Here is a 24443-nt window from a genome sequence, read left to right on the forward strand (position 1 = left end):
CTGGAGGGGTGGGATAGGGAGGGTGGGAGGGAGGGAGACGCAAGATGGAAGAGATATGGGAACATCTGTATATGTATAACTAATTCACTTTGTTATAAAGCAGAAACTAACACACCATTGTAAAGCAATTATACCCCAATAATGATGTTTAAAAAAAAAAAGAAAAACAAGTGATGTTAAAATCTAACCAAACTTTCAATACTACAATGATTTAAGATAATGAAACATTTTAGAATAATGATGACCCTCTAATTTGCAGAATGTTCATGCCTATTTAGAATAGTCCTTGGGACTAGCTTGGACACCATTAAGTAGAAATTTTACTCCTGACTGGACAAAAGTATTGGATATATGGGAAGACAGAGAATCAAGGCCACTGTCTGGGACTGCATGCAGGCTTCTCATTACACCCTCAGCAACACTGGACCACTCCTTGGCCTACACCTGGAATGGAGCTCTTGAACTCCTCCATAGCACCACAACCCCCTTACTAAGGATGGGCAGAGCCCCAGGCCTCACACATGGCTACCTTGAGAGCTTGTGCTACAGGTCACCATTTGCAAAGTTTCAATATAGAGCATCATATTACTGAAACAAGAAGCCTGGATTAAAATTTTAAATAGAGAGAAGAGAGAAAAATAAATAATGGAAGGAAGGCAGTAAGGCAGGCAGGCAGGCAGAAAGGAAGGAAGGAAGGAAGGAAGGAAGCTGTAAAGAACTAAAAGATCCAGTTTCATTGAAGATAAGGGGGAAAATCTCAATAAATAGTGAATACCTATTCTTATCTAGATGCAACGTGACAGGTGATTACTTATGTAATCTCATAGATTTTTATAAAAACTTTGTTAGGATGGTATTATCATCTGAATTCCAGATTGATTTTTAAATCAATATCAAAATGAATAATCATCTTGCCTAAGCTCACAGAACCAATGGGGAACTGGCTTTCAGTCTGAGATATATCTATCTGGAAAGTCCATGATCTTATTCTCTTGAGTCAGTGGACTTGGTTCAAATTCTAGCTCTACTACTAACTATTATGTAATTTTAATTTACTTAATCTCAATACCACTTGTCTCATCCATAAATAAGAGGTAATGAATAGTCCCTGTCTCAAAAAGTTCATTATCCTCAAAACAAGTGAAATAATGCGTCAGATATCAGCTTGGAGTGAGGTCCAGGCATCTCTAGTACTTAAAAGCTATCCAGGTGATTCTAATACACAAAACACTGAAACTATGAGTGCTTAACTTAGAATTTGGTGCATAGAAAGTCTCAGAAGTTGTTATTTTTATAGTTGTTGCTGTTACCATTACCTCATGGATACAGTTTCATCTGATGTATTTTGAGTATATAACTGACAAATAGCTAGAAAATATGGAAAGCCAAGATTTCCTGCACTGCTTACTTCCAAATACCTTTGATTCTCACAACCACATGCTGCCTTACTAAGTAAGCTAGAAAACATTTTTAAAAATGCACAGGTGGAGAATAATAAAAGACTGTTCAGGAATTCTCTGGCAGTCCAGTGGTTAGGATTCTGCACTTTCACTGCCAGGGTCTGGGTTCGATCCCTGGTGGGGAAACTAAGAACTAAGATCCTGCAAGACGTGCAACCAAAGGGAAAAAAAAAAAGGCATACTTATTGTCCAGACACTTAAGATTTAAATCCTAGCTCTACCAGTTAATAGTTCTGGGATCTGGAGGTGGGGGTAAACCAGTTAGCCTTTATTAGATTCAATTTCCTCATGTCTAAAATTGGGCTAAAATAAACAACTTTTGTTTATGGATAGAGAAGCTAAATAATATAGCATATTTTAAACACCTGAGAAAATTTCTGGCATGTATTAGGATATGAATGATCAATAAATATTCCACTTTTTAATTTCTTTATTCCAACTTCACATATACACATTATTTCTGTATTAGGTTTCCCCCTGCATTTAGCATTAGTCTAGATCCTGAAAGTGCACCATGGCTTCTGGGTTCACTGGAGATGGATCTGACACCTGGAATCTCAGAAGAAAAAAGGGGGATTAGGCCCTGTGAGGTTCAAAGGCCATTTGTCCCCTTGATATTGATTTTCTTAAAACAGACAGTAGCCAAGACCCTGGCAGAAGTAATTGAACTGACAACAGGCAGGTCCAGGTTATTAATAATGGAATAGTCTTGGACATTCTTGATGACTTAATTTAATGACTGAAAGGAGTTCTGAAACTGAAATGCCTGGAGATGGGGTCAATGGCTAGGTCTCTGAGGAGAAAGGAAAACATGAGTTATTCCTAAGAAGTTATTTCATAGAACAAAGCATTTTATGGTAGTCCCAAATATGAGGCCAGAGGAAATGGTTTTGATTTTCTGTTTTTAAAGGAAAATGAAATTTTAAAGACTTGAAAAATTGCCACTATATTTATATTTATTTTTGCCCTTATTTTGGAAAATAGACTTGGTTAGAGTTATGGCATTTGAACTTTAGTGAGTAACTCAAGGGTAGAGATCTTGGATATCTTAACTTTTTTATCCCTTGGGTTCAAATATCAGTTCTCCATCTTTTAATTGCATGGCTCAAGACAAGTTAGTTAATATCTCTGAACCTCAGTTTCCACATCTGTAAAATGGAAATGTTAATATTTTTATTATAATTATAAGAGAATATTTAAAATATTTTAAGTGTATAAAATTTCTGGCACTTGACATTAATACCTCACACAATAAACATTTGTTCAATGAAATAATACATGAATTTTGATGCTTCTGTCTTCCACTGCCTCTGGATAGAAAAGCCAGCCTATGGTTAACCTCTTGCAAGCTTTTCATTTTCTCTGACTATTCAGGCTGCCCTTGCCCTGAACATCATCCTCTCTCCTTTGGACTGTTTCAGTGGTCATTTAATGTCTTTTAACCCCAGTTCTCTTTCCTTTCCCAATCTCTCCTCCCCACTTGTGACAAAGCTGTTTATTAAAACAAAGACCTGATCTCTTTTTAATATACTACCCTTCTGGAAGGGTTTTAGTCATCTAAAACATTCCACTCCCCCATTTTAAAGGTGAGAACCAGAGAGGTAAGGAGCTCACCCAAGTGTCTGTGCTACTATAAACTGATACTGAGATTAGGGTTGAGCTCAGTACTCCTGGCACCTAGCAGAAGATAACAAAGGGGAAGCAGACATATATCCTTTAGTTCTAATCAAAGGGGTGCTGAGCAGTTACAAATTTTTTAGTTTCAATTTTGCACTAAGTTGTTATCTTTAGTTTTGTTGAACTTCAAACGCACTACTGTTACTATAATGATAATATTATTCATTTCCATGGAAATTCTAGGTGAGCCTAGAGAGAGGGCACAATTAATAATGATAACTAAAACTTATATAGCTTTCGCTATGCACCAAGCATGGTTCCAAACACTGTACTTTTATTAAATTATTTAATTCTCATCAGTAATTCTAGGTACCATTACTATCCCAATTTTTCAGATAAGGAAACTGAGGCATAGAAAGATTTAGTAGCTTGGCAAAGTCACGCATTGAGAGTGGTAGAGTGGGATTAAAACTCAGGCTTCCAGGTTCTAGAGTCTGTGTTCTTAACTACTATGTTAAGCTAGCAGAGAAGCTAGCAGAAACATATTGAATTTCTGTGAACGCCATTTATCCTCACTATGCTGGTAGTTAGTCCATATGGTTTCCTAGAACCCTGCTTATTACTTCCAGTCCTAATTATCAGGAAGTTGCAACTTGAATAGCATAGTCTTCTGATAAACTTTTCCCTCTTTCTTTTTCAGAGAGTCATTTTCAACATTGTTAACTTCAGCAAAACTAAAAGTCTTTATAGAGATGGGATGGCCCCTATGGTGAAATCTACCAGCAGACCAAAATGGTAAGTGACCCACAGAATGGGACCTCCTTCTGACTGGGGAATTTGACTCAGGGCTCAAGTTTATCTGCTGTATGGCTAGGGCTTAGTCTCACTGGCACTAAGAAGAGTTAGATGAGTTTCTGGATGGCCATTATCTGGGCTCTAGCTACTGCTCTTTGAGAATGTTGGAATAGAAAACATGGTCTTATGTTTGGAGTCACTAGCATTCTATTATGCAGGAAGGTACAGTCTGTTATTTGATAAACTCCCTGTCCTGTTTGCCTTTTATCATGATATATTTGGAAGCATAATTAAGTTGATCCCGTTCCTTTCTTTTCTAACCTGGGCATACATATTGTACAGTAACCTAGGAGGACATCAGGAACTACAGTTTAGAAGATATCCCTTGGTTTGCTTGTTTGTTGTGGTGTTTTGTATAGATGTTGTGTGGGTTTTTTGTATGTTAAAGTTCTATTTGTCCCATTGCTATAGTGTGGATGAAGACAGTTGTATAGGATTACTTAATAATAGTAATGATGATGATGATGATAGTGATGTTAATAATAACTACTGTCACTTACTGAGAGAGCCCACTCTTTGGCAGATGTTTAATATTCGCTGTTACTAGTCTCACAAAATTTTTGCAAGGGACATTTTAAATATCCCTATATTACAGATGACGAAATTGAGGCTAGGATAGGTTAAGGACTTTCTCATGACCATAGATAGTAAGAGGAGGAGCCTGTGTTATTGTTATTATCCCACACTGACATTCAAACCAATTAATTTCTTCATCCATTCATTCATGTATTCATTCAACATTGATTGCACCAAAATGAGAGTCTTTAAAGACAGAAACCAAGTGTTATTCATCTGTCACACAGGAGATGTTAAGTGAATGCTTTTGAATTGAACTGAATTCATGATGAGAATTTACATGTAAAGTGCCTGGCACTTGCTTAGTGCTCAATAAATGTCATCTATTATTGATAGTATAATGTAGAATACTATACAAATTCCAGGAATTGTTAATATTATTCTAGCTTTGATACCTGTTCAAATATTAATGACTAGTGAGAAGATCATTTCCAAGTACCTATATTTATAGAAAGCTAGCAATTCATAAATATTGAATTGTGCTTTTATGTAGAAAAGATACTTGGCAATTTTCTATAAATGCTGGGCTGAGAAACTCAGGTTTGTAAAAGTATAGGCATTTGATGATGATAATGAAAACTCTTTATTAAAAGATAAAAATATCTTCCTGGGCCTGTTTTTTACTTTACTAAATCAAGTTAACTCTACTGCTGTTCCTCAGTTTCCTTTTGACATTGGGATCTGAACAAGGGGTAGGCCTTTGCTTTGAGTCTCTGAATTCGGCCTGAGTGGATAATAACAGAGCACTTATTTCTGTTAATAGGCATATGTGTAGATAGGTGCTTCAAACCTTGTCAACGAAGGATATCACTGTTGATCTGCTCACAAGGGCCTTAAAATAACATTGTACTTCTTTCACCAGGCTCTGTGTTGGGATCTTACATAACAACAATAATCACCATTTGGTTTCCTCAAGTGTTCAGTTCTGGAGCCTTCTCTTTTCGTGTGCTTTTGAAAATCCTTTTGCCTTAATTATTTCATTTTGTTTTGTTTTGTTTCTCATGGACTACCATTTGGGTCCCCTCTGTCAGGGCTCTTGACAAGCTTTTGAAATATTAATGAGTCCCTGTATTTATATTATAATGCCTTAGAAATAAGTTAGCGTTCTTATCCAATGTTGGCAAGCTCTCAGCAGCCTCTGTTATCCAGTCACTGGACTTCTCTAATTGTCTAAAAAGAGTTTAAAGTTTCAGAACCAAGTCTGGTGTAGTTGAAGCCAATAAGGCACAAGGTACCAGAGTAAATCAAGTTGTTGATATGTCTAATCTCCCCTGTCTTTTGCTTTACCATCCCCTGACTTTGGATGGAAAGCTTTTTACCTTCCTTCACACTCCCTTTTCCTCAAACAAGACATTTGGATATTTATTTACTTGATAGGACTTTACTGAGCACCTTAATGTGCTATGCACTATAGATATTGGGCATATACAGGATTAATGTGACAGAAACGATCTGTTCCCAAAGAGAACTTTCATTTTAGAATTTTATTAACTGATCTCTGCAGGCCATAATTGTTACCCTTCTTTCTACTGTTTTTTTTCTGAAGATCCTTTCTGTACCTTTGGTGCTTTCTGCCTAGGACTTTCTTCCATTCCTTTGTTGATTCCCAGTATGAGAACCTATCTTCCAGTAATCATCATCCTAAATGTACCCAGGGTAACATAAGAAGTGATGTGACTGTTTAGCTCTCAGATTATTAGATTTTACTGGTCCTATGGAGTTCCGCAATTTAGGATTCTAAACAGTGTCCTGACTCGAGGCTGACAATTGCCATACAGCTCTCTTGTCTTCTCTAGTGTCTTCCTAATTCTAGTTTCCCCAATACCAGGGCAACCACCATAATAAAAGGAGAAGTAGTGGATACTTTTCTTGTCTAGGGGCTTTACCTATTTTAATATTACAAATAGGCATTGGAAATATTCTTACCTCATGACAAACATTAAAAGCCCTAAATTTCCTGGATGAAATATATACCAAATTGGGAAAATAAACTTTCTTCACATTTTCAAGGTGAAATAAACATTCGTCTTCACCTGTCATAGAGGGCTGTAACTGATTCCAAGCAAAGATGCCTTCAGAACTTAGCATGGGTCTGGTAATCAATTAGTTGTAGAAAGCAAATAAGCAAAAGAAGTAACTAAAAAGCCATTATGCAAATAAATATATGATCACTCAAGTCTGTTCTGCCTTGAGGAGATAAAATCAGCATACCTAGCAGCAAAGTGGAGAAACTGAAAGATTCAGAAGTTTTCTGCCTATTTTAGTTCATTCTAATTCTGTTTACATATCAGACTTATAGGGATTGTTGGTTGTTGGGACTCTGTAGCATGAAGTTTTTTCAACCATAACTGATTAATATTTTTTAATATTGTCAAAGGCTGAAATTTCTATGTGCTAGACACTGTTGGAAACCAGCATTACAAAACAGCCGATATTTGTATCCTCACCTATGTAGAAACTAAACCTAGGATATTTACACGGCTAGTAAGTGGTGGCATTAGCTAGAGACCTCAGGACTCTACCTTTACTGTTCCTCCCATATTCCATGCATGGAAAGGGTAGAGAAGGGGGCACAAAGAAGCAGCGTGTAGCATGCAGCTGTGTGGCCTTTGGTAGATCTGAAATAACTTCTCTGATTGATTTGTCCATTGTAGTAGATTGAGGAGATTGGACTATATCTAAGATGTAGCTTTCATGTAACACATTGTTATGGAGCATCTAACTTTGTGCTAGGTACTGGGGTGATAAATATGAATATGACCTGAATTATATCTTTAAAATTTTATTTTTTAGGGGTTTAAATGAAACAGAAACATAAATAGGCACAATGTAAGGAGCATTGTACTAAAGACCACTAGGGAGGTATATAAAATGTGCTGTGGATTAGAGATGAAGAAAATAATACTATTAGGACTTGGGGAGAAAGGGAGAAGCTTCTGGGGCAGGTGGTATTTCAGCTAGATCTTGAGGAAATTGGACAAGAACAAAATTAAGGAAATGGGATTCCAAATGCAAGATATAACTTGATGAGCCATGATACCTCTTTTACGAGCCTCAGTTTCCTCAGTGTAAAAAGTGCATAATAATACTTTCTTACAGAGTTGTTATGATAAATAAATGTGAAATGGATGTGTAAATACTTTTTAAAGTCTCAAGGATCTTATTAATTCAATAAATTTATTTTCCTCTGTCTCACCCAAGACTGACTGAATGAGTGTTATTCCTTCTTTCCTTCCCTTTCTCCTTCCTTCCCTCCCTTCCTTCCTTTATTCTTTTCTTCCTTCCTTAAGCTTGTCAATAAATGCTAAGCAGTTACAATGGACCAGGAATTATGTAAGGTATTGGAGTAAAACAAGAGAAATATGATTACTGTTCTCATAGAGCTCATAGTCTACAGGGCTAGACATTAAATATGTAACTTTTGATAAATGTGATAACTGTTAAAATGGGATAATTCAGCATGCATGGAAACTATTCAGCATGCTATATAGCATTTAAGACTTAGACTGCTTCAAGGATAAGAGACCTTCCTTAGGAATGTTATTTGTGCTGAGAGCTACAAGATCAATAAAAGTTACATCATAGTGGGTGGAGGTATGTGTGAAGTGATAGAATGTGTTTGACGGCCAAGAGTTGAAACAGATCATTACACCTTTGATGAACAAAGAAAGGACAATGTGATTGGAGTATGAAATTCTAAGGAGAAAGTCTGGAGAGGTAGGTGTGAGTGAAAATGATGTGAGCCTTGTAAACCGAGATAAAGAGTTGGACTTGATTCTGAGGGCAATGTAAAGAAATTGAAGGGATTAACCAAGAGCCAGGACATGATTGGCATTTTATAAAGATTAGTCTTGTTTCTGAATAGAGAATATCTTGGAGAGGAAGACAGTTGTTTAGAGATTTTTTGCAATACCTTAAGCCAATGATGGATTAGAAGGGTAACGGTAGTGATGAAAACAAGTGGATGGATTTGAGGGTTAACAGAGGTTGAATAAACTTGTCTGTGATTGACAGGCTGTGGTGGGTAAAATAAAGTGGGGGTGGGGGGGTGTCCTGCATGACTCCCAAGTTTTCTGGAATAGGTAATGGAAGGGATGGTGGTGCCATTTACTGAAGATAGGGGCCATGGGACGAGAGACAATTTTGGCAGATTTGGTTGGATAGGGGATATGATGAGCTTAGCTTTGGAATCATTTAGCTAGAAGTGCCTGGGAGATATCTAAGCAGAGATGTCAAGTAGGCAATAGGGTATATTGATAAGCAACTCAAGACATGAATATGGAGGTGCATATTTAGAAGTCATAAGCCTGTAGATGATAACCAGAACAGTGGGAACAGATGTGATCCCCCAGGGAGGTCATATGTAGTGAAAAGAGATGATTAGGACAGGGCTCTGAGAAATCCCCATTTAAAGGTCAGGAAGAGGATGAGAAGCACAAAAGAAGTTGAGAGGGACCGGCCAGAGAGTAGGAAAAAAAACAAGAAACTGTGGTGTCATGAAACCGAGGAGACAAAAAGGAGTGGCTAACACTGCCAACTGCTACTGAGGGGTCAAAGATAATTAAGGTTTTAAATGCTCAATGTCTATAGTGACATGGAGGTTGTTAGAGGCTTTGGTGAGTGTACTTTTAGTGATGTGGTGAGAGTTCAAGCCAGACTGTGTGAGTTGGGGGATAGAGAAAGTGTGAAGAAATGGAGACCATAATTATGGACAGTTCTTTCAAAAGTTTGGCTACAAAAATGGAGGAAAGAGATACAAGCCCATGAGATAGACAGCAAGTAAACAAATGGTTAAAATATTCTTTTGAATTAAATGCAGTGATAGAGTTATGTACAAATAAGCAATAGATCTATATTCTCTATTCTTAACATAATGATAATCTTTAGCCTTATTCTTGTCAAAAAATGTCTAAAATTTTGAAATTAATTTTTTTCCTGAAATAATGGTGCTTTACTCTATTGTTACAAAATAATATTTTTGAAAAATTATAAATTCATGTATTAATAATTTGTAAAACAAATAAGTCATATACTTAAAATTAAATTACATCCCCTTGCCCACCCCCATATACCTATCCTCTTTCCCTGCTTTATTTTTCTATGTAGCACTTATTTCCACCTAACAAATTATAATGCATTATTTTATTAGTGACCTCTCCCTCTATTAGAAAGTAAACACCATGAGAATAGCAATTTTTGTCATTTAAAAAATTCACTTCTGGGCCTTCCCTGGTGGTCCAGTAGTTAAGATTCCATGCTCCCAATGCAGGGGGCCTGGATTCGATCCCTAGTAAAGGAACTAGATCCCATATACTGCATCTAAGAGCCTGTATGCCGCAACTAAAGATCCCACACTCGGCAACTAAAGATCTGACATGCCACAACTAAGACCCTGCACAGCCAAATAAATAAATAAATATTTAAAAAGCTTTAAAAAATTCACTTCTGTATCCCTAGCATCTAGAACTGTGCCTGACATATAGTAGGTACTCAATAAATGTTTGTTAAACGAATTAATCCATTATCCCTAAACTAAACCTAACAATTACTTTTAATATTACATTTTCCTTTTTAGTTTATTTCCATGGAAACAATCAAATATATATACCCATTTGTATTCTGTCCTTTTCATTTAACATTATATCAAAGCAGTTTCTCATGTTTGATCCTAATGTTCATTATACCATAGTTGGAGAATGTTTTACCATTTTCAATATCACAAATTACTGTGTCATATTCCTATTGCTGGTCATTTAGACTGCCTATATATTGTTTTTCTAAAGTAGCTACTATTATATAGATTTACATTTATTAAATTATTTTTTAGAATCAGTTCCTAAGAGAGAGATTGCAGAGTTAATGATTATAAGCTCCTGATATGCGTGCTCTCAGAATATGTTATATTCATATTGGTCTTTCACATATTCAATATTCATATTCAATATGAATATGTTATTATCATATTGGTCTTTCACTCTATCAGGTTTACTGCAATCTGGACAGCATTAAGAATTGACATTGAAAAAAAAATGATTAATTTAGGAGATGTAATATGGTCCTTGTAGTTGTTTTGTTCTCATTTAAGTTTTATATTTTAAGTCTATTAGCATTAATGCAATGCCATAAAATCAAGTTTCCAAAAATAAATACATATCCATTAAAAAGAAAAGGCAAGACATTACAGACATCTGGTTCTGGGACAAGATGGAATAGATGCATATCTCCCTATTTCTTTCACTAAGTACAGCTAAAAACCATACACATTACTTATGGGAAAAACAGAGATGACTCTGAAAGGTGAAGAGATGAGGCAAGAATGGCGAGGTTTCTCAGGACCTGACAAATGATATAGTGGTGAGAACCTTGGGTTTTATTGTTGCCTCATAAATGCCAGAATGGTTGCTCAAGAAAGCAGCAACCTGGAAATGCCCACAGGCACAGAGAAAAGCCAAGCCTTCCCAAAAGCCTGTTCTGGCTAAGCAAAGGACAGGAAAGGGCAGCCTAGTAAGACAGAAAACTTTGAGACAATAATTGCCTACTCTAGCCAAACACTGTGGAAAAAACCTGTAGGCCCATCTTCTCCCCTAACAACAAAGGTTGAGTGGGGAGCCTAGGCTTCCGTTTTTGCTCCAAACCCCCAACCAGTTCATATCAGAGAAAAGTACAGAACTTGGACTGTTATTCCAGCTGGTCAGTAATGAATCCCTTTCACCTATGACATCAGACCACATGAGGAATATGGATTTCCACCACCCACTTGTGGATGAGATCAATAGCAGAGTGCAGGGGAACAGAGGCAGAATAAATGAATGTGAGGATGGAACAATAGAAGTTACCCATTCTGAACGATACAGAAAAAAATAGACCAAGAAAAATGAACAGAGCCTCAGAGACCTAATATTCATGTCATTAGAATCAAAAGAAGAGAGTGAGACTGAAAAAGTGTTTTAAGTGGAGGAAATCTTCTCAGATTTGAAAAAAATACATAAACCTACAGATTCAAGAGACTGAGTGAACCCTAAACAGGAAAAACTGAGGGAAATTTATGCCAAGAAACATCATAATCAAACTTCTGAAAACTAAGCACAAAGAAAGAATCTTGAAAGTGTTGAATAATAAGAGGAAATATGCCAGAGGGAAGTGACATAATGTTTGTCAAATGCTGAGAGAAAAGAATTGTCAACCTTGAATTCTATATCTAGCAAAAATGTCTTTCAAGCATGAAGGGGAAATCAAGACATTCTAGATGAAAGAAAAACTAAGAATGTTTGTCACCAGTAAACCTACTCTAAAAGAATGGGTAAAAGAAGTTCTTGAAACAGAAAAGAAATAATAAAGAAGGATTCTTGGACTATCCAAAAGGAAGAAACAGAAAGAGTGAAAATATGGATAGATACAACAAAATTTCCTTTTTCTCTGTGTTCCCTAAATTATGTTTGATGTCAAAGCAAAAATTATAACATTTTCCAATGTTTTCAATGTATGTGGAGGAAATACTGAACACAATTATATTATATGTGGAGAGGTAAAAGGACTTAAAAGGAGGAAGTGTTTCTATACTTTTCACTCAAATTGGTAAGTGTCAACACCAGTAGATTGTGATGTTATGTGTTCATATTATAATAGGATGATGAAGGAGGTGGGGTGGGTGTAACATAAAGGGGTAGCATCTGGGAGATCTTTGTTGTGGTAACATAATTCTGTATCTTGATTGTGTTGATGATTACATGTGATAAAATGGTATAGAACTATACACACACATTGTAGCAATGTAAATTTCCTGATTCGATGCTGTACTATAATTACGAAAGATGCAGCATTTGAGGGAAACGAAGTGAAGGGTATACAAGATCTCTCTGCACTAGTTTCACAAATCCATTAGAATCTATAATTACCACAAAACAAAAAGGTAAATCCATACTACTTAACTCTATTCCCCCCCCACAAAAAAAGCTCCCAAAGCATAAGAATAGTTTGAAGAATGTAAAAAAGTACAGAAGGATCTAAGTTTCCAAGGGGTTGAACGAGGGGTGGGAGAAAACATGGGGAGGGGCCTTTTGAAGCCAGAGATGTAACAAAAGGAAAAACTCTAAAAAATTTAGTCTAGAATAGATCATGTAACCCAAGGAACTGTGGAAGTAGAAGTAGGGTAGTGGGGTGAGAGTAACATGGACTTGAGTCTATATTCCACCTCTGGGGAGGGGGTGAGGACAAGATGGCAGAATAGAAGGACCTGAGTTCACCTCCTCTCACAAATATACCAAAATCACAACTAACTGCTGAACATCCATTGACAGAAAAGGACTGGAACCCACCATAAAAGATATTCTACTTCCAAAGACAAAGAAGAAGTCACAGCAAGATGGTAGGAGGGGCACATGTGCAATACAATCAAATCCCACACCCACCAGTTGGGTGACCCACAAACTGGAAAATAATTATGTCACAAATGTTCTCCTACAGGAGTGAGAGTTGTTTTTCTGTTTTCTATTTTATTTTTTTATTTAAAATATTTTTTTTGGCCACGCTGCATGGCATGTGGGATCTTAGTTCCCCAACCAGGGATTGAACCTGCGTCCCCTGCATTGGAAGCATGTAGTTTTAACCACTTGACCACCACTGGAAATCCCAGGGTGAGAGTTTTGAGTCACATGCCTGTCCCGAGTCTTGAGTCTGGCATCAGGAGGAGGAGCCCCCAAAGCATTTGGCTTTGAAGGCCAGCACAGCTTGATTGCAGGAGCACCATAGGACTGGGGGAAGCAGAAATACCACTCTTGGAGGATGCACACAAGGTCTCATGCACACCTGGACCCAGGGGAGAAAACAATGACTTCATGGGAGCCTGGGCCAGACCTGCTTGCTGGTCTTGGAGAGTCTCCTGGGGAGGCGGGGGGTGGCTGTGGCTCACTGTGGGGATGACACTGGTGCCAAAGGTACTGGGGAGTATTCACTGGTGTGAGCTGTCCTGGAGGCCGCCATTTTGATGCCAAGACTTGGCCCCACCCAACAGACCTTAGCATCCAGTGCTAGGATGCCACAGGCCAAATAACCAACAAGGCAGGAACACAGCCACACCCATCAGCAGACAGGCTGCTTAAAGTCTTCCTGAGACCATAGCCACCTCTAAACACACCCCTTGACACAGCCCTGTCCACCAGAGGGACAACACCAACTCCACCCACCAGTGAGCAGGCATCAGTCTCTCCCACCAGGAAGGCTATACAAGTCTCTTGGACCAGCCTCACCCACCAGGGGGAGACACCAGAAGTAAGAAGGACTACAATCTTGTAGCCTGTGGTACTGCAAACACAGAAAATTAGACAAAATGAGACAGCAGAGGAACATGTTCCAGATGAAGGAACAAGATAAAACCCCAGAAGAACAAAGTAAAATGGAGGTAGGCAATCTACCTGAAAAAGAATTCAGAGTAACGATAGTAAAGATGATTCAAGATCTCAGAAAAAGAATGGAGGCACAGACCAAGAAGAACAAGAAATATTTAACAAAGAGCTAGAGGATTTAAAGAACAAACAAACAGAGTTGGACAATATAATAACTGAAATGAAAAATACAGTAGAAGGAATCAATAACAGGATAAATGAGGCAGAAGAATAGATAAATAAGCTGGAAAACAAAACAGTGGAAATCACTGCCACAGAACAGAATAAAGAAAAAAGTATGAAAAGAAATGAGGACAATTTAAGAGACCTCTGGGACAACATTAAATGCACCAACGTTCACATTAGAGGGGTCCCAGAGGAGAAGAGAGAGAGAAATGGCCTGAGAAAATATTTGAAGAGATAATAGCTGAAAACTTCCCTAACGTGGGAAAGGAAACAGTCATCCAAGTTCAGGAAGTGCAAAGAGTCCCATACGGGATAAACCCAAGGAGGAACATGCTGAGACACATATTAATCAAATTGACCAAAGTTAAAGACAAAGAGAAATAGTAAAAGTAGCAAGGGAAAAGCAACAAATAACATACAAGGAAATCCCCCATAAGGTTATCAGCTGACTTTTCAGCAGAAACTCTGCAGGCCAGAAGGGAGTGACACAAAATATTTAAAGTGATGAAAAGGGAAAACCTACAACCAAGAATATTCTACCCAGCAAGGCTCTCATTGAGGTCTGACAGAGAAATCAAAAGCTTTACAGACAAGCAAAAGCTAAGAAAATTCAGCACTACCAAACCAGCTTTACAACATTGCTAAAGGAACTTCTCTAGGTGGAAAAGAAAAGGCCATGACTAGAAATACGAAAATTTGAATGGGAAAGCTCAGCAGTAAAGGCAAACATACAGTAAAGGTAGGAAATCATCCACACACAAACATATCAAAATCAGCAGTCATGAGAAGAGGAGAGTACAAATGCCAGATATTGGAAATGCATTTGAAATTAAGAGACCAGCAACTTAAAACAATCTTGTATATATAGAAACTGCTATAGCAAAGCCTTGTAGTAACCACAAACCAAAAATCTACAAGAGATATACACACAAAGACAAAGGAATCCAAACACAATGTAAAGATAGTCATCAAGGGACTTCCCTGGTGGTCCAGTGGCTAAGACTCCATGCTCCCAATGCAGGGGGCCTGGGTTCAATCCCTGGTCAGGGAACTAGATCCCACATGCCACAACTAAGAGTATGCATGCCGCAACTAAAGATCCCTTGTGCCACAAGGAAGATCCTTCATGCCACAACTAAGACCCAGCACAGCCAAATAAATAAATATTAAAAAAAAAAGAGGTAGTCATCAAATCACAAGAGAAGAGAACAAAAGAGGAAGGGAAGAAAAAAGACCTACAAAAACAAACCCAAAATAATTAACAAAATGGCAATAAGAATATACATATTGGTAATTACGTTAAATGTAAGTGGATTAAATGCTCCAACCAAAAGACATAGACTGGCTAAATGCATATAAAAACAACAGCCATGTATGTGCTGTCTACAATATGCCCACTTCATATCTAGGGACACATACAGACTGAAAGTAAGGGGATGGAAATAGGTATTCCATGCAAATGGAAATCAAAAGAAAGCTGGAGTAGTAATACTCATATCAGACAAAATAGACTTTAAAATATATTCCATCTCTGGGTCTACCACAAGCTCATGGAATGAATCATGAGTAAGTCATACAACCTCTCTGTGCCACCATTTCCTCACACAGGACCCAGCAAGGTTGTCCACTCTGGATGATCTTCACATTGTGTTTACTGGAGAGTTCTTAACCAGGCAAGGGTAGAACCCAGCCAGGATGCAGGACATTCTTTCTTATTTCCACCAGAGAAGATGTGCTTTTGTCCTCTTCCCTTATCAGTGATTCAGTTGAATTTTGTTTTAAAAAAGATATACGCTGATATCCCTCTCCCCTCTTTATAAAAGAGAGATTATTATCTACAGTCTTTCAGATGGGAAATAGAAACCAGAAGAAGACAGATGACTTGCTCCAAATCATACAGCAAGTAAATGCCAACAGAGCCTGGAGCCCATATGGGACTGAATTATAGGCCTATCACTTTCCTCACTGCTGCCACATTACCTTCAAATGAAGCTTGGAAACTTGGAGCTTGGTGACAACTTCTACCATCATCTAACCATTTAGTTTTATATAGTGCATCCTACCAACTGGAACTATCCAACAGTGGAGGGCTGTCAGCATGTGGTGAGTTCTAGAGCTGCTTCAGCTGAAGGAGGATGGTTCCCTGTCAGGGAGAAGTGGAGGGGATTCGTGCTCCGGGAGGGAGAGTGGACCTATCAGTATCAGTGTTCCCAATTAAATTATTATAGTTACTGGTATATAGTATTATAGTTACTGGTATTGTTTTGACCTCAAAACTCAAATGGAAAGAAGCACAGAAGGGAAGAGGGAAGGAAAGAATCCATGCTACAATCCCAGTCATGGGACCATGAGACAAATGAGGAAACAAGAGAGCCGAAGAGAATTTGCTGATTGATGAACCAGAAGGTGGTGACTTCCAAGATCCCCTTAAACTCAAACTATGGCCTAAATTACTAGGATTTTAGGCTCTTTGTATGGAATTCAAGATTAATGCACATCATTCTGTCATAGACAGCTTTCAGACATTGTGCTTGGTTCTGTGATCCTCTCAGAACTTTGGAAAGGGTATCTATCACTTTCCCAATCTTACGAATGAGGATACTGAGGCTTAGATGATTAAGTAACTTGCTCTAATAGTTTAGGAAAGCTAGTAAGTGGCAGAGCTGGGACGTGAATACCAAGTCAATAATTTAAATCTTAGTCATTTTCCCTATTCTAATATAGTTGTGGTTAAGAGCTTAGTTATGGTTTGAAGTGGAGAGATCTGAAGTTGAACCTGGCTCTGTTGTGTCTGTCATGAGGACTTGCTCAAGGTCATACAGCAAGTAAGTGCAGTACAGAGCCTGGCATCCACGTGGGACTGACTAGCAGACCCATAATTTTCCTCAACCTGCCCCACTGCCTCTCTTTGCTTTTTCTCCAAGAAAAGGGGCTGACATGTAATAGCTTGGTGTATGAAAAAAAGCACTGGCTCTGCCGTCAAACAGTTGAAACTGAACTCAAATCTCAGATCGTGCCTTTGAGCAAAACCAATAATATTTACCATTTATTTACTTCAAATAATACAGATGGTGTGCTTAATATCCTGCCCAACATCCCAGAAGGAAGGAGTCTTAGTGATTACCTAGCCAAAAGCCCACATTTTGCACATGAAGAAACTAAGGGCCAGAGAAGTATTTGTCTAAAGACTCCAACTACTCTGTAAGAATTAGATTTAAACCCAGTACCTCTAACTCTTTGGGCACAATATGAAACAATCTGCCCAACAATTTATTGTTACAAAATGATTTTGCATCATAGTATTGTCATGATAGCTCCAGGAGGCAGGAAAGTCAGAGGTTATCACCTCCGGGTTGAGGAAACCCAGGCTCAGAAAAGGGTGTCATTACTACTCAGGGGCAGAGAGCAAAGCCTCAGCCCCAGATCTGTGTGACCCTTAGCCATGCTGTTTCCATTACCTACTCCTGACTGGTAGAGTGACCAACCAAACTGGTTTGCCTAGAAGTATGGGGTTTCCTGGGATGTAGGAATTTAAACTTTAGTTTTAAATTGAGAATTTCCTGGGAAAACCAAGACAAACTGGTCATCCAACTCCTGAGGGAGAGGTAGAAATGAAGACTCAGGGAGGTAACTCAAAAGACAGAACAGAAGAAAGACCCTGTGTTAATATTAGGAAGATAAAACCAAAGACCACAAAATAATATTGGCATAGTCCACTAATACTCTAATCAGTTTCATCACTAATATTAATGTTATTACCAGTTACCCTTGAACATTTTCCTATTAAATAATAGTACCAAGTATGTTTGCATTTAGGTTAGGTTTCAAAGTGCTCCCTTCCACCGTAGGTTAGGGATCACTAAGAAAACCTGAACATTTCCGTGAAAACTTACAATGGCATTATGTTAAAATGTCCATGTAGTTTAATATTTTAAGAATTGAAATATGTAGTAGAAAGAAATCAAGAATAGGAATCTAAAAATCTGAGTCCTAGTCCTGGCAATACTGTTCTGAGATTTAAACAATCAAAAAAGATCCATATTATGGAAAAATCTTTGTATAAAACGGTATTCATTATACGGTAGTTGATAATGACAGAAACTCAAACTAACCTAAATGTCCAAAACCAGGAACATTATTAAGTAAATTATAATGTGTCAACTTGATGCAGTATTATGTAGGCATTAAAAAATAGTTTCCAAGCATTAGTAATAACATGGGAAAATGCTGATCTTATATAAAGTAAAAAAGTAGGGTATAATACTATATGTAATTGTTATAATAGTATGAAACCTATGTATGTATATATACAGTACATTAAATACACACATATATAATACTGTTAACTGGTGTCTATAGATGGTAGGATTATGGTAGAATTTTATTTCTTTAGAGTTTTTTATATTTTTAGATATTCTACAATTTTGTATTCTTGAAAAATCAAAGTAATATTTATTAAAAATAAAATAATAGTTTGTTAAATGATGTTAAAAATTGACTTACACTTGGGTTGAGTCATATCACTTTCCCGGGACTAAGTTTCATCATCTTAGTAAAATGGATATAATGTACCCTATCCTTCTGACCCAGGGTATTATTTATATCAGTAAAGACAATGGGAGTGAGAGAGTAAGAGGCGTTTGGAAATACAGGCCATGACCAAGAGTCAGATTCTTATTAAGAGATGAGACAGGTGGACATGTAACCCTACCAAGTCACCTGTGGCAGTGGTGTGCTAGAGCTGCTCCTATCAGCTTGCAGAAGCTGATTATTAAGTTTTCAGCAATTTTGTGAGCTGCTTTTAAAACCATTGGTAGTTTTAGTTTGAAATCATCACATATTTATATCATCAAAATTGAATCAGGCCATTAAGGTGACACCAGCACCTCTTGAGTGTTGTGAGAGGCTGAAGAAATGAATGGAAATGTAGATTCTTGTATATTCACAGGACTGTGTCTCATTTAGGTCTCCAAAAGGAAACAGACAGCACACCCAAGTTACGATAATTTGAGGGAGGTTTATTTATAAAGGCCTGTTGTATTAAGGATAGGTGGTGTGGAACCACAAAGGATAGTGCAAGAACCTGGGGCTAGAAACATCAGAATTGTTACAGGAGGGAGAGGTTATTGTAACCTAGAAAGAAAGAGTTGTATAGAATGGGCTGCTTTGAAGGCAGTAGTGACCTTCTATCAGGAAAAATAGCCAACCTTAGATGACATTATGGGAAGGGATCCAGAGAAATAAATACCTCTGCCTCCTTCCTGACTCTGATTTCTTGCTAGATGTCCCCATTGGAGGACCTAAACAGAAGCCAGAATCACAGAATGCAGTTGATGTAATCCATAGAGGTCAGCCATGTCAGGCAGAGAAAAGGGTAAATAAGGATGAAGAGTGTTACAGAGGGGCAAACGGAATGTAGGCAGCACAGTTTAATTTCAGTTTCAGTTTCCAGCTGACACTGACTTGAGTCCTTGTTTTCCTATGAAAAGGTATATAATAATACCCTACTTTTCAGGATGGTTTTGAAGATTTAATAGAACACGTGAATCACCTTACTGGAAGCACCTGATGTACAGTAACGTGTCCAGAAATAGTGGCAATTATTATTGTACTATATTACTTCATATCATTGAGCTTTATTTCTCTTATCAACAAAATAGATAAAATACTACTTGCTGCCCAATGGTTATTGTAATTATAAACATTAACCTTAGGATGTAAAAACACTCTGTAAGATATGATGCTTCAAATAATATTAAATATAAGATGGACCCTATACTCTTTATCAGAACTGAAAACTCAGCTTTCTGTTTCTAGATCCATCACGCCTTTCTCTACCTATAGAAATCCTACCCAAGTGTTCTTTTTTTTTTTAACATCTTTATTGGGGTATGATTGCTTTACAATGGTGTGTTAGTTTCTGCTTTATAACAAAGTGGAATCAGTTATACATATACATATGTTCCCATATCTCTTCCCTCTTGCGTCTCCCTCCCTCCCACCCTCCCTATCCCACCCCTCCAGGTGGTCACAAAGCACCGAGCTGATCTCCCTGTGCTAGGTGGCTGCTTCCCACTAGCTATCTACCTTACGTTTGGTAGTGTATATATGTCCATGCCTCTCTCTCACTTTGTCATAGCTCCTGCTTCCCCCTCCCCATATCCTCAAGTCCATTCTCCAGTAGGTCTGTGTCTTTATTCCTGTCTTACCCCTAGGTTCTTCATGACATTTTTTTTTCTTAAATTCCATATATATGTGTTAGCATACGGTATTTGTCTTTCTCTTTCTGACTTACTTCACTCTGTATGACAGACTCTAGGTCTATCCACCTCATTACAAATAGCTCAATTTCATTTCTTTTTATGGCTGAGTAATATTCCATTGTATATATGTGCCACATCTTCTCTTTTATACCTCAGACTTGCAAATCCTCTTTGTATGCCTGGAGTCCTCTTCCTTCTCCTCCTCTTCCTGGTTAACTTCTGTATATGCATCAGGCTGCAACTTAGATGCCGTTTCTTTGGGGGAAGCATCATCACTGGAATCACTAAGATGAGATCAAGCACTCATGTATTCACACAGCTTCCTCCTGTCATATACTGTATCCTATATTCCTATGGATGTAACTTCCTTCCCCTATAAACTTCTTAAGGGCATAACAAACTTATTTGTCATGTCACAGGGTCTATATATATTAGGGTATGCTAACTATTGTATTAGACTGAAATGTCTAATAGATCAAGCAAATATAATTTTTTTATAATTTATAATATAAATTTTTTTCATCATGAATAAATGGACAGGGTATCTCTTGACTATATAGCCATTCAGGGACCCAGGGTGACTGTTATCTTCAATGCATTAGCTTCCAGGGTTACCTGAGCATCATCTCCATTCCAGCCAGCTAGATAGGAAAAGAGGTAGGAAGATCCCACGTGGGAGCTTTTCATTAGCAGTCCCGAAAGTGGCTCATAGTACTTTCAGTCAAATTCCATAGGCTAAAATGTAGTTTAACGGCCATAACTAACTATAAAGAAAGTTGTGAGTTGATTTCTAGCTGTGTGTGCAGGAAGAAGTGGAAAGCAAGGATTGCCCTCAATAGCTGGTGGAGTTGGCTCCACTCCCACATATAGGTACTTAAATACTTATTAAATGATTACATGCATTTCTTCTTAACAGCTCATATCACACAAGAAAAGACTTTCCTGATTCTACCAAGAAAAGATTTGTGTTTGCATCACTTTTGTGGCACTTACCTTCCTCTACCTGAATTACAGTTATTTGTACACATATCTTACCTTCCACCAAAAATTACAAATTCCTTGAGAACAGCATCCAGCATGTGAAGCAATGAGGTCTAGTGGGAAAAGCATTAGCTTAGGAATCATACAGCCTCAACTTAAGTCCTAGTTCTGCCAGGTATTATTTGTGGGATCTGGGTAATTCCCTTGGCCCTCTGAGCCTTAGTTGCTGTTAATGATATTCATGGCCTCGCTTATTTCTTTGGGCCTCTACTAATCTTTTTGGTTGTGAATCAACACCTTGAGTTTCCTTTCAGTTTACATTAACTGATAAACATAACCATCAGATCAGATTGGATTTATCTGGGGCCATGTGTTTACCTTTTAGGGTAATTAAGTGATTGGACCAGGAACAGAGACCAGAGATTTATAAGGACCATTTGTTTTCCCTGTGATTAATGAAGTCAAAATATGAGCTGACACTTAACTGCTGCTCAACTGAATCTGAGGATTCAAATTCATGATAACAAAAGAAATAGCGATATGCCCGAAGATTTGTTCTTAGGATGTTCATGGCAGTATTGTAATTGGAGAAAATTATAAATTATCTAAATACTCATTAGCAGAGATTGGTTAGGCATAGTTGATATATCGTAGTATGAAGTCATTAAAAATCATGTTGTAAAAGAATGTTTAAAACAAAGCTAATATGTATACATATAAATGACATAAACAAAAATATTTCTAATGGTTTATCTGGGTATTTTGGGTATTTTCTTTCTTTTTTGGAGTTGCTTTCCTGTTGCAAATGTTTAAAAATGATTATCATTGACTTGAAATTTATTTGTAATTAACAAAACAAAAATTATTATAATTGTGCCCTCTGACTTCCTGTAGTCAGATCATATTCTTCATGAGTCCAGGATTGTTCAGGTTATCACTGTTGGGCAGGTCTTTAAATTTAGGATTTATATTCTTGCGCCAGCTAGGTCTGGGTTTGATCATATGTGTCTCTCTTATTTTAATAACAGCTTTATTAAGTTATAATTCACATATCATATGGTTCACTTATTTAAATTTCACTTATTTAAAAATTCAGTGGTTTTTAGTATATTTAGAGTTATACAACCATTACTATGATCAATTTTAGAACATTTTCATAATTGTTAAATAAAGTAAAAATAAAAACCCGTACCCATTAGTAGCCACTCTGGTTTCCCCAATCCCCAGCCTTAGGAAACCACTAATCTATTTACGTTCCATTTCTATAGGATTACCTATTCTGAACATTTCATATAAATGTAATCATAATATGTGGTATTTGTGACTGGCTTCTTTCATTTATTATAATGTTTTCAAGATTCATCTATATTGTAGTATGCGTCAGTATTTAATTTTTTATAGCCTAATAATATTCCATTATATGGATATGCCATATTGTAGTTATTAATTAGCTGATGAACGTTTGGGTTATTTCCACTTTTTGGCTGTTGAGTATATAACTAGCAGTGGAATTGCTTCATTGTATGGTAACTCTATGCAACCTTTTGAGCAACTACAGACTGTTTTCCAAAGTGGCTACGCCATTTTACATTCCCACCAGCAGTGTATAAAGTCAAGTATCTTTTTTGATTTTTGATTTCTATATTTTGTTCTCCCATGTTGCGTGTGTGTATGTTGTATGCGGTATGTATGGGTTTATGTGTGTGTGGTATATGCGGTATGTGTGGTTTTGTGGGGGCGGGTGTGGGTGAGTAATGTGTATGGGGTGTGTGTGTGTGTGTGTGTGTGTGTGTGTGTGTGTGTGTGTGTGTATCTGCACACATTTGCCTCTTTTGCATCACAGTCAGGGCTGGTGATACCATTTAGGTACTGCATTTTCCATTCCCTCCCAGAAAAAAAATTCTCTGTGGCCTGTTTGAAGCAGATCTTGCTTGGCAGCAGGCTACAGCCAACTCCATAGCATGGCAGCCACTAACCAGGCAGATCTATAGTTGGTCTCAGGGTTTCCAAGCTTTGGAAGGGACAGTATCTCCTGTTCTTTCTAGTAACTACTAGGCAAAGTAGTAGTGCCCCTGGAATGGGGTACGGTCAGAGCTCAGTGTGCCAGCAGTCTCTTAAAGTGGTTATTGAGCTTAATTGTCAGGGAGGATTTCAAAGAAGACAAACTGCTTCCCCAGCAATGCCCCTTTTCTTCTTGATCCATCTCTCTGGAACCAACTTCCAAAACCCAGATTCCACCACTTACTTTGCTGGATTATTAAGCAATTTATGTAACCTCTCAAGCCTCTGTTTCCTCAGATATAAAATGGAGCTAATAATATCCATCTTACAATGTAGTGGAGAATTAAAGCTATGTGACCCCCCAAAATACTGTAGCTATAAGAATTATTGATTCAATTTCCTCTTTTTTCATAAAAACCCTACATTGTCTCTAGAACTTAATGCCTTTCCATGAAAGTTTGCTTTTGTTGTCAGGTCTGTACTTTCAACCAAATCCAGACAGCTTTATTTGATATAAGAACTTAATAAGGATACTTGGATCATAAGCAGAATACTTATTATTCTTTGGCTTATGATCAAGTATATCAGAAACAATAAAATGATTTAACTTGAACCCAGACGTGGTTTAACATACGCGAGTTTAAAAAAAAAAGGAAAAATCTCTGCTCACAAAACAGCACATTATAAAATCCCAGTCATTTAAAGAAGGTGTAACTGAAATAGAAGGGATTACCTCCCACTCACTCTGGTGAGAAGAAAAGGAACAATTAAAATGAATATATTAGGGAGAATATTATTTTTATTTCAATATTTCTATTATATTTTCTCCAATTACATGCTGAATAGGGTTATTTAGTGTAACTGAAACCCCAAGGTAGAGTTTAGAAAGAGTGAATTGTAGAAGATAAAGGCAGCTCTCTTTTGCAAGGTGGAGGGTAGTTTTTCCTGAAAGAAACAAAGATCAGATAGTAAGTATTGGGGGAGGTATGTAGTTTTGAGTGAATCAACAGTGATAAAGTCTCTCAAGTCTCTATCCTTTGTCAAACTTCTTTTTCCAAACTGGATGATATGAAAAGATTCTTTATACACCACTTTGAAAGGGCATGTGGGTGTGTGTAAGGAAT

The 24443-nt window shown here is 37.5% G+C and overlaps 1 protein-coding gene across 2 annotated transcripts in view; it reads left to right on the top strand.

Moving 5' to 3' along the window:
* The window catches only part of AGBL4 (AGBL carboxypeptidase 4), a 1265610-nt gene that overhangs the window by 521097 nt on the left and 720070 nt on the right, over positions 1–24443 (top strand). For both annotated transcript variants that reach the window (XM_027108602.1, XM_027108603.1), the window contains exon 3: positions 3778–3872. In XM_027108602.1, the coding sequence (XP_026964403.1) occupies positions 3778–3872 (95 nt within the window). The remainder of the gene's footprint in view (positions 1–3777; positions 3873–24443) is intronic.

This window comes from Aethalodelphis obliquidens, unplaced genomic scaffold, assembly GCF_003676395.1.
Source record: "Aethalodelphis obliquidens isolate GAN/ISIS:26980383/991018 unplaced genomic scaffold, ASM367639v1 scaffold9, whole genome shotgun sequence".
Taxonomy (NCBI): Eukaryota; Metazoa; Chordata; class Mammalia; order Artiodactyla; family Delphinidae; genus Aethalodelphis; species Aethalodelphis obliquidens.